Here is an 11,789-nt window from a genome sequence, read left to right on the forward strand (position 1 = left end):
CAAGTGGATCATTCTCCCCGATTTCATAAACATTATCCTAATTAACTACTATGTCGACCATACCTTCTTAAGGAATTAACTCACCATTGCTAATTGTCCTATATGAATGCACTACTTACAAGCAACCACCATTGTAAAGTGATAAAGTAAAATAGGTATGAAGAACATAGAGGTGACCTAAGTGATATTTTACTATCTAATCATTGGTGACTCAGAAGCAATCATGAATTAATCCTAATACCTCTTCTAGGAGCGCACCAAAACTAATTCTCTACACATTTTTCCCTTGTAATGATTTAGTAGGTCAATTTTCCCGTCAAGAGTTAATTAACTACTAGTGATATAGTTTTTTTTTTGGTTAAGAAAACAAAGGGAACACAATTCTAACTGAGTTAAAACTGCCATATATGAACTAACAAGGTTCAGATAGCCTCTTTAACTAGAAACAATTAGAGGCCCCTGGTTGCGCAAGGTGGCACGATCGTGGCTTATCAAGCATGACCGTGGCATCTTTTAATTCCTTTTGCCACGAGCAAGTTGAGGGATGCATGGTCGTGAAGCTTTATTTGATTGGCACAATCTTGGCGTTTTGGCAAGCACTGTGGTGCTTTTTCTTTAGCACGTTAATCTCCACTCGGAGCATCATTTTTGGCTCATTTTACACTATATTCTCTTTTTTTTCTCTCTTTTGCCTGTATTGCGCAAATACGTTTAAAAGCACATGAGTTATGAATAAGAAATGCGTCAATTAGATGTAAAATCAAGGTAAATTGAGAAATAAAACATGCTATTTTGACGCGCATCAGTATGCATGTTATATAATATGGTTCTTATTCATGGTTTAAAGTTGTCAAACTAATTTTGTACCCTACATAAGCGATGAGCAGTTTTTTATCAGATATATAAATTGGGTCCCCATATAAATTGACTTGATTTTCTAATCATAGTGTGTCGGTCCATGAAAAGAAAAAGTTGTTCATGTATGTTATAATGCACATGCTGCTTTTCGAGGTATCTAGGTGAGGAAACAAGATTCCGAGATTCTTTAGTCTATTGGAGTCATTGATAAAGCAATCCTGTACTGGCGTTTTAAGAGAAGACTAGAAGAGGCTTTTGTAGCTTTGTGGGCTCTATATAATAGTTGCTCTTAACTAATAAATATTGCACGAAAATGTATCTTCTTATCTGTTACAATATCTTTCAATCTATGATCTACTTAGTAATATTACTCTTCGATCATGTACTTCATTCAGGCAAACTCTGACACTCTTTCATCATGTGTTTCAGCCCTGGACAATAAATGATAAGACTAAACATTGCTATACTGATAATTTTTTTGGAGAAAGAGTAAGATCAAACAGCCAAATTCAGATCTGCAATGTTTCTTTTCAGTTTGAAAAGATAAGAACAAGATGTTTGTTTTATGGTTTATTCCTACATAGGCTCCTATCAATATCATCATGTCACCCAACCCCAACATAATATTCTTCCATCTTCACCAACCTCCTTCACTAAGCAAAACTAATGCTTCCTTTTTCCACACTGCACATTTCACTACCACTCCATTCCCCACTCCCACCAATATTTTCAAGTCTCAAACCCTTGACATTCAAAGTCATTGATTTTCTCTATTTTCGCTCCTCTTCTTGTGTTCATATTCATGGTCAACCTTCTTCAACTCTTCCCTGTGTTGTTTTTCCTTCTTATCCCAGTTTCACCACAAGCCTGATCAACTCCTATATACTGGATTCAAGAGAGTGGGCAGGGACAATTTAACCTTGAATGGGGTAGCAGAATTAGAGAAAAGTAGAATACTTAGGATAACAAATGAGACAAGTAAATATATGGGGCATACTTTTTATCCAGCTCCTTTTCAATTCAAGAACTCTAGCAACGGTAAAGCATTCTACTTTTCTTCTATTGTCCCTGAGTATCTAAATCCAGGTGAGCAAGGAGCCCTAGCCTTTACCACTGCAACTTCCAAGGATCTCCATGCTCTCCCCAGCTAGTACCTTGGTGGTCTTAACAAAAGTAACATTGGGAACTTCTCCAACCACCTCTTTGCTGTTGAGTTAGACACCGACATCAATAACAAGTTAACAACCATATTAGAATCCACATCACCAACTTGCATGCGAATTCATCTGACACAGCAGGACATTACACATAAGAAACATACTTCTCTTATAACTGGATTTTCAGTTACCTGTAGTCCTTGCACTATCTGCTATTGTACATGGTATTTACAATTGCAGAAAAAACAAGAATGCTAATGTGACAGAAACTTGGGAGTTTGAGATTGGGCCACACATATACTCCTTCCAAGTGGTTAAGAAAGTCACATAAGGTTTCAAGCACAAAGAGTTACAACAGGACACAGTGTCACAGTCAAAAACTGAAAAATAAGTTCCATTAGAATCCTGAATCATGTATACACAACATGAAACCTTGATAGACACTAGCACGCTTCTCTCACCTTGAGCAAGTCTAGAAGAGTTGAAGGCTGCATGCTTGTTAACACTTAAATCTGAAGAATGTAACTACAAGGGGAAAATGGAGCATAATTTATTCAACCAATACAACTGCAGTCAATGACAGGAATATCTAAGATCAAGTGAACTACTAATAGAAGATGTTCATTGGTCTGAAAATTAGAATAATACCAGTACTGAATCACAATTTACAAGAGACAAATTCCATACCCTTCAAAACAGTAGCAGTTGTACTACATGTAGATAAACTAAGTGCAAATGCAATCTTCTAAACACAACTTGCAGGTTGCAGCTACTAACTAGAGCATGGCATTCATTTTCATTTAAATGAAAGTTGACAAATTGCGGAACTCCTTGGGCACAAGGACAATTCTTTTATCATTTCAAATTTGTCCCCTTGTTCTGAGGATGGCGCAGTGTCTATGGCCATCGTCTGTAAAACTCTGGAACTCTGCATAATATATGTTGCAAAATGCAGCTCACTTTTCGTGCCTTTATAATTTGTAATGGAACACTTCCTAAGCTGTGAAGAAAGACACTCAGGATCATTGAAGGGGGAAGTCCAAACCATATCATGAGTAGAACTTGCCTTCATATCAAGTAACAACTTTTGCAGCTTTGGGCACTTCTTGAGCATCGCAAGTACCAAATGCCAGTTCATACCAATACCCGACATCATGAGCTCCAGATGAGTTAAATTGGGAAAAACTGGAATTTCATAAGGGTACTGCAACAGTTAAAAATAGAAATCACAAACATTAGTGACATTTTCTAAAAATACAAACAAGGTAATCACACTTTTCTTTCACATATATACAACAAACCTTGTCAATGCGAAGAAATTCTACATTACAAATCACTTTCAGAGGAATTTCAAAGCCAATGAAAGATATATCTGCACTGACCAACTTAGTTAAGCTTTTAACGTTGGTATTACTAGGACTAGAACAGTCAGCATAACGCATTCTGCTCAAATGCATATACTCAAGAATTGGACACCCAGAAAGAAGTTCCATAACATATTGCGGTTCTGGAAAAATAAGGCAATACAACTGCAAAGTTTTGAGCGAAGGAAGGTGAACAAAAGAAAATACATCCACGTTTAACCCAAACAACTTGAGAACAACAAGAGTCTTGCAGCTGAAAATGCAGCTTTTGATCAATTTTGGAAAAATTTGATAGAACAGCTGGATGTAGAGATTCTCAAGTCCACGTTGTACTGCAGAGTTGACCCATCTATTGACATCAGAAAGGTTGAAATGCGAAGAGCCACATTGGAGACGAAAGGTGGTGATTGGTTGGTGGTGATCTCTGTTGCGCATGGTTCTATATATAAACTTTGAAAAGCCATTATAGGATCTGTTGATTATGAGATAGCTTCGATCTGGCAACGTGCTGATTCTGTCAGCCATGAGGTTGCGGCGTCTCTGGTAGGAATTCATCTTCAATCGATTCTCCATTTCTTGCAGAGCTTTGATTAGATTTGGGGCTGGTCAGCTGGTGGATGGAAACAAATGGGATTTTAGGGAAAACATGAGGAAGGAAAAGGAAAGGATGAATTTTAGAAGGAAAAGTGGACGGGCCCAAATGTGTTTGGTTAGGGAAGGAAAACTACGGGAAGGGAAAAGTAATGGTGGGTCCCATGGCTTAAACTTTTCCTCTCATCATTGCGTGGAAAAGACTGATCATGGGGACTGGAAAATGGTGAAAAATCTTTTATGTTCATGCTATATGTTTTATAGCATTTTAAAAACATGATAACTAATATATTTTTAGAATTAAAAACATGAATTTTCAATTTTCAAGATTGAACCAGTTTAATTTTTTTTTGAACGAATTTAATCTAAATTGAATATTTGTAATACAATAATGATACACAATCATGTTACAATGTTGATAAACCGACAAACACTTCACTTTTGTGGGAGTTTACTTTACAACTGTCACAAAGCGAGAAGCTTGACAAAACATGTTATATAGCGATTTCATACTACCATAAACGTAGGTGTTGTGTGTGGTTTGTACTATAAAGTGGTCCACCAATTTTTTTTAATAATTTTATTTATACTATACATATTATTCATACTTACTAGGGATTTGCTAACTTTTTTTGAACGTAGGGATTTGCTAACTTACTCCCACTTAATTTTGTGAATGAGTAAGATTGCAACCAACACCTTTTTTTTATAGAAAAAAACCCAACAATTTTTCTTTAAACCCAATTTTAATTCGGGGTATTAATGTAACTTCCGTTTTTACCTTTATTTTTTAATTCCAAAAAACCATTGCCATTGAAATTAAGCATAAAATCAGAACATTTTAGGGAACATGAGAACATGAAGATTTTGCCACCAATCTGATTTTGTGAACCTTTTACAGGAACCTTTGTGATTTCGAGAGAGAAATATTTCAAAAAAACAAAAGTGGGGCAAAGCAAACAAGAAACAAGGTGAGACAAAATTTGTACTTGGTGGAAAAAAGAAAGAAAATAGGAATGATTCTCTTGGTTTGGATGATTTCCCAAGGATCGGTTGGAAAGAGTCACGACAAGAACCCATGGGTCATTCGTCAACGGAACCCGCCGCCTAGCCACACTGCTAGGAAGATTTTCGACCCAAGGAGTCGTTATCATGGTCCCACGAACCATCGGCTCTGATACCACTTGTTGCGGAGAGCCACAGCGAGGACCCATGGGTCAAGGACGAGGAGAGATACCAAGGAAATCTTGGACACCACAACTTTACCAAAACCCTTAAGACATTAGGTTTATGGGTCCATCTCATTATAAATTCTACCTCTTACCCTGACTTCTCTGATGAAGGACTTGACTCTAACACTTGATTATAACAGGATCAAAGGTTGTTTTGTCTCTCTCAGGTTGCTGGGAGCAACCCATTTCAATGGCTATGGTGAGGAGAAGAAGAAACAATAGCTTGAAAAGCAGACAAGTTTGGGGAAAGAAAAGAGAGATGGACGATTAAATGATGAAGTAGAAGTTAAGTTTTTCAATTTAAAATTGTTTTGGTCTAAGATCTACTAAGGGAATATTCTAAGTCCTTGATAAACCCTAGTAGAGCACAAATAGTAAGAATGATTAAAATAAGGAAAGTATTTCATTAATGATAAAAAAGGTGCTTGGTACAATGAAGGACCCCCCTTTTATAGTGGGTGTCATCCTTATCTAAAAGATTCCTGGGTTTAGGCCTTACATCCAAGGCCCAAATCTCTATGCAAATGAGACAAATACATATAAGACACATATAAATAAGACAAAATAGGTCTTGGGACCACATTTCAGGTATGTGACCCTTCACTGCCCTAGTGATCGCCAGGTCAAGCTCTCACTTATTAGGCGAGCGTCCTTTATACCGGGCGGGGTTAGGCTTGTATAAGCCCACTCGGTCCACAAATTTTCAAAACAAAATTACATAAACAACCTTCATTTTAAATTGATTTTAAGAAGAGAGAGTTGAATTTTTGGTCTAAAAGAAAATGTGTTGGTTGCTAACTTACTCCTTCACAAAATCAAGTGGGAGTAAGTTAACAAGTCCCTTACTGATATGTTTATATATTTATTATATGACACTTTTTTTGGTGCCTCAGAAAGTTAACAACAAGAAAGAAAAAAAAGAAATAGGAAACTAAGGCATGACCAATTGATCCTTCAGCAGAAGGTACTCTTGTTCTGGTGTAGGATGAGTCAGCTCTTTAACACCAGGCATGAGGCATGTGGCTCCCTGTCTTGCGATCCAATTTGCAGCACAATTACCCTCCCGTTGGACCCAAGACAACTTGATTCTCCAATCCCTCTCCAACAATTCCTTTATCTCCCTCAAGACAACAACATGATCATGATGCGTTAAACTAAACTCATCGGCAAGCACCTCCCTCAACACCGAACAATCAACCTCTCACAAGACTTTCCGGTGTCTGCGGCTCCAGGCGAAGAGAAGGCCATCACGCAAGGCCCTAGCCTCAGCGAGAAACGAAGTTCCAATGGAAGCATAGCTCATGAAACCAACAATCCAAGACCCCTGACTATCACGCAGAACGCCCCCACCACCCATGCCATTTTCGCTATCTCGATAGCTTCCATCAGTGTTAAGTTTTACGAATTCCTGCGAGGGAGGAGACAATGAACGTGCAGAAGCTGGCCTGCATCCCTTCTAGAAAATTTAACCAGGTCACCGTGCTCATGGCAAAGCTTATGCCAAGCTACTGAATGGGCCAAGGTTGAGGATCAAGAACCATATTATTATATCACACGTTTTTTGATACTTATATTATTATATCACACTTAAAAATAAATATTTATTTGAACAAAAATTGTTTTTGGTAATTATTTAAATAAATATGGTTCAAAGGAAACAAACATAATCTTTATTTTAAATAATATTATAGGGCAATGCTATAACTTAGAATTCTATATTGGTACTATTAATTATATAGCGTTGTGTTTTTATATATTATATATTTTAAAGATTTATACACACTTTAATTTTAAAGGAAAAAAAGTTATAAAAATCGAAAAATTTCATCTAATCCAAACCGTTATGGATTATATCGGATTTGAATTTATAAAAAAATATCATTCGAAACCGAACCAATCTAATCTGCAAACACCCCTATTGAGTTGTGTTGTGCTTTTTCGAAGGGTTTGTTTAGTTGGTATCTAGTTACTGTGTGTTTTGGTGTAGGGGAAAGAAAAAAAATAGAAACACAGAGCAAGAATAACTCCTAACCAAAACGCCCATTAGAAGCTAAAATAGAGAACACAATAAGGAAAGGGGTCTCCCACACCAAGTGATGTCTATGTTGATTCTAAGCAAAACTAGCAAGCTTGTCCGCCACCACATTGATACCCCGAGGGACATGGTGGAGGGAAACCCCACAATCAAGGTGAAGGATTTAAAGAACTGATGCTACCTCCACATTAAACTAGGGAATCTCCTTGACCCCCTATTTGTAGGATATCAATCACACTAGAGCAATTTGACTTACATGCACTCTTTTGTAACCTCGCTGCCAGCAGAGCTGCAACCCTTTTTTAATTACAGCCACCTCAGCCAGAAGAATAACCGAAAATCCAAGTGTCGTGCGTGTCACGAACGACACCACCGATGGTTGCCTCCCTGAAGCAAACAAGCAGCTGCCAATTGTATTGAGCTTCATCCAACGATAAGGAGGGGGAGACCAATGTGCAACAAAACTTGTGTTCTTACACAGCGCAATACCCTTCCGATCAAGGGTTCTTAGTCCTAGGGTTCATGCCGCACAACACATTCAATATAGAGTAAAATGGAACATGCTTTATTCATTGGAGACTTAGCCTTTTATAGTGGGGCTAAAGTCATGACCTAAACCTACTACATTTGGGCCTTGTTCTCCGTCTACTGGGTCTTGAGGGTAACAACCCAGTAGTCATATTCTCAACATGTGTACAATTATAGTCTCGACCACAATTATGATCTCGACACACGTTTAGGTATCTCAATCCGTCATTTCCCACATAGGGCTATACATCAGAGGTCCCGCCAAGACCACATAGGGCGGGTCCGGTCCACATGCCCGCAAGACGTCGAGTCCTTAATGCCTAAGGACGAAGCGCGTCTTCTTCATGCTCTTTCTAGGGCGGGTCTGGTCCAACTTGTATGGTCAAAGAGCTAAGAAGAAGCCCCCCTAACAGATCTAAATCCTGGAAAGAAAAAGCAACAACACGGAGAAGTAACTACTAAACTTGGGAATGTGTGAATTAAATTAGTGTGATTTGTATTTGGGTACCTTTATAAAAAAATGGAGTTTTATAGGGTATAGTTATGAAATTCAATTGTAAAATCTTAGAATTGATTGTGTTTAATGCAAAAGCAACTATTTGGTGCGGGAAGTAGAATTGATTATGTAGAACTCATTCTGCTTTACTGGTGAACCAAACATCACCTCAGTTGATTAGAATTGATTTTTATCAAGTAGAATTGGTTATCTCTTAAATAAGAATTAGTACATGTACCTAGGGATGACAATGGAAAAGTTACTCACGAGGTAGGGTCTCATAGTACCCATTTCCATACCCGCATTTTAAAAAATTGCTCGAACTTATTCTCATACCCTCATCACAAACTACTTAAATGTTCGTCCACATATCCGTTGAGTACTTATACATTCGTACTCATATCCATTATCCACAATTTAGTTAACTAAAATATAACTTTCACTAATTTTATTTTTTAATTAAAAAAATCAAAATATAACTTTTATTATAAAATAAAAAACATTAATTAAAAATACAAAAGACTATCTAAATACTTAACAAGTGAAATCATTCAGCTAAGTATATTTTTTTAAAATGAGAAGCGAGAAAGTTACAATATTAGATTTGTTGTATACTCTTAAAGTTTAAAGTTGTAGATTACTAACTTATTTTAAAAATAAGAGCGAGTTTTTTTTTGAAAGAAAAATATATAATAGGCTTAGTTGCATTTTTATCTCTCATCAATCATGCTTGTATAATTTGGGTCCCCTGGTGTTTAAAATGATTGATCCTTAAATTTTTTCTATAATTTAACATTATTCACATGTAGATTTCATTTAATGATGTGGACGTCCATGTGGATGCCATTTTAGCTTTAGTTTATTTAAAAAAAAAAGGTTGACATCTCACCATCTTCTTCATCCTCAATCATCTCTCTTGAGATTCTGGTATCATGAAAAGAAGAACATGATCCTGAAATTGTGCATGAACTAAAACATGTAAATGAGAATGGTTGAGAAAGTAAACACAGAAGCATAAGGGGAAGGCATTGGAATACATAGAGCAGGAAAAATTACCTGATAAAATAAGACAAGAAAACAAACAGATATGGGAAACAGAGATCGAGGGGAAGATGTTTTTCATAGACAAAAAAGACAAGCTTGAGTGTGAGAGAGTGAAGTAGAGGAGCCAAAGAAGGGAGAGCAAGAACTTTTACATGATGAGAGAAGCACTGATTTCTTACTTAATATAATTACCGAAAAAAATACCTTGTATTTGAATTCCACTTACAAAATATCCAAACCAAGAGTTCAATTCAAGAACTCTTCTAGCAATGGTAAATTTTTCTCCTTTTCTTCCTCATTTGCTCTGGTTATTGTCCTTGAGTCTCCAAATCTAGGTGAGCATGGCCTGGCTTTTACCATTGCAACTTCATAGGATCTCAAATCAATGCTCTCCCCAGCCAGTACCTTGTCTCCTTAACAAAAGTAACATTAGGAACCACCTCTTTGTTGTTGAGTTTGACACCGTTCAACCTTGTTGGAATCTTCTGCTACAGCAGGGTATTTATTACACGAAGGATTAAACCAAACCCGATCTCAGTCTCAAAAGTGGGATTGACATGAATATCTAAAGATCAAGTGAACAAACAGAAGAGGATTATGTTCATGGGTAAAAAAATTAGTATAATACCAGTACTGAATCACAACTAACAACAACAATGTCTTATAAGGTATTTGCACATAATACATGAAACATCTGCAACTTTAACCATATGTGAAAATGCATCTAATGATTCTAATCTAATCCCCCATCCCGTGCAACGTTTCCTTATCATGATAAATAACACATCTTCATCAACTCTCTTTACTATCAGCGACTGACACAGCAAATCTATTAAGAAGTAAGCAAGATAAATTCCCTTGTCGATACCAATTAGTCTAACAACAATGCCTGACATTTAAGGCCAGACTTAAACACACTTAAAATTTATAACAAGTTCGTGTCAAATACAATAATAAGCAGCAATCTTACCCTAAGCACAATGCCTTAAATTAACTACTCAATCAAATCACAGACTGAAAATTAATAAACACGCTGAAGAATCTATACATCCCTTTGTTGCCCAAAAATTGAATATGAACCCTTATAGGCGGAAACAAACCAACACAACCCAGCAATTAGGATTCATCAGTAAAAACTATATCAACATATACACAAATAGCAGACAAAGAATCACATAAACCATTCTGATCATAACAACAATTTGTTACCTCAATTTCTAATAGTAGAAGCAAGTACATCGTAATCCAGAGGGCCGGGGAAAAGTCAAAGATTGTCCATCATTAATAGTAATACTCAATAACAACAAGAATAAAAGGCCTGAAAATGCAAGAACGATTCATATCATATCCTTCACGTTGAAAAGAACAACATCACAATCAAAGTGGCTCACACCAAGATTCTGAATGCATCCAAGCAAATTGCATTGGACCTCCATTGAGTTCTTCATGTTCCACATCCTCCTTTTGACAACTGATTTCCCCTGAATTCTTTTTCCTCCATCTATTGCTCTTTCCTATTACAGGTTTACTGTTCATTTTGCCTCTCAACTGGATGGAGTGCAATTTCATGGGGGAAGTTCAGTGTTAATTACTTCCATAGTTCCATGTGGTCCTTGTATAGTTGTATGTGCTAAATATATTAACATTAAAAGCCACATATTATTCTCTTATGCTTCTACTCTCCACCAGCAACACAATGATGCTAAGTCAAGAGTACAATCATATTCTAGTTACTGTATCATATCTATATTTAGCAAATTAATAACCACAAAATAGCACCTAGTGTAAGTAAACTCCAAACAATCACATATCAATCTTTCACTTCTCTTCCTTCTCTCTCATTTAAACTTGAAAGCAGACGCCCAAGAAACCCAATTGGGTGTCTGCAAAACATTTTCACAAATAAAAACAACTAAAGTTCTAGTAATTTAATTACAAAACAAAAACCAATTCAGTTTGTTCAAAATATTTAGGACTACCATTGCACAAGACACACATTCCATGTCCTTCACAGCCACCAAAACTAACAGTTGTAGTATTGTATAAACAAAGTACCAATGCAATCATCCAGAAACAAGTTCCAGCTACTAACTAACTCCTATCAGAAACTTTCATTTAAATAAAAGTTCACATATCGTAGAACTCCTTGGGCATGAGGACAATTCTTTTAGCATTTCAAATTTGTCCTGCAATTTCGAGGAACGCGGAGTGCATATGGTCATTGTCTGTAAAACTCTTGAATTCTGCATCATATATTTTGCAAAATGCTGCTCACTTTTTGTGCCGCTATAATTAGTAATAGAACACTTCCTAAGCTGTGAAGAAATACATTCAGGAACAAGATAAGGGGATATCCAAATCACATGAGCAGAACTTATCTGCATATCTAGGACAAAAATTTGAAGCTTCGGGCACTTCTTGAGCATCCCACGTACCAAATGCCAGTTCATACCAATACCCAACACGAGCTCCACACGAGTTAAA

At 36.7% G+C, this 11,789-nt stretch overlaps 1 protein-coding gene across 1 annotated transcript; it reads right to left on the bottom strand.

The window, feature by feature from the left end:
- Positions 1-2,541: 2,541 nt before the first annotated feature.
- On the bottom strand, positions 2,542-4,083 carry LOC130734403 (probable FBD-associated F-box protein At1g32375). Its single transcript, XM_057586795.1, has 2 exons — positions 3,317-4,083; positions 2,542-3,219 (listed from the first exon to the last, which is right to left on the bottom strand). The coding sequence occupies exons 1-2, from the start codon at positions 3,950-3,952 to the stop codon at positions 2,812-2,814; spliced, it is 1,044 nt and encodes a 347-aa protein (XP_057442778.1). The 5' UTR covers positions 3,953-4,083; the 3' UTR covers positions 2,542-2,811.
- Positions 4,084-11,789: the final 7,706 nt, after the last annotated feature.

This window comes from Lotus japonicus, chromosome 1 (genome assembly GCF_012489685.1).
Source record: "Lotus japonicus ecotype B-129 chromosome 1, LjGifu_v1.2".
NCBI lineage: Eukaryota > Viridiplantae > Streptophyta > Magnoliopsida > Fabales > Fabaceae > Lotus > Lotus japonicus.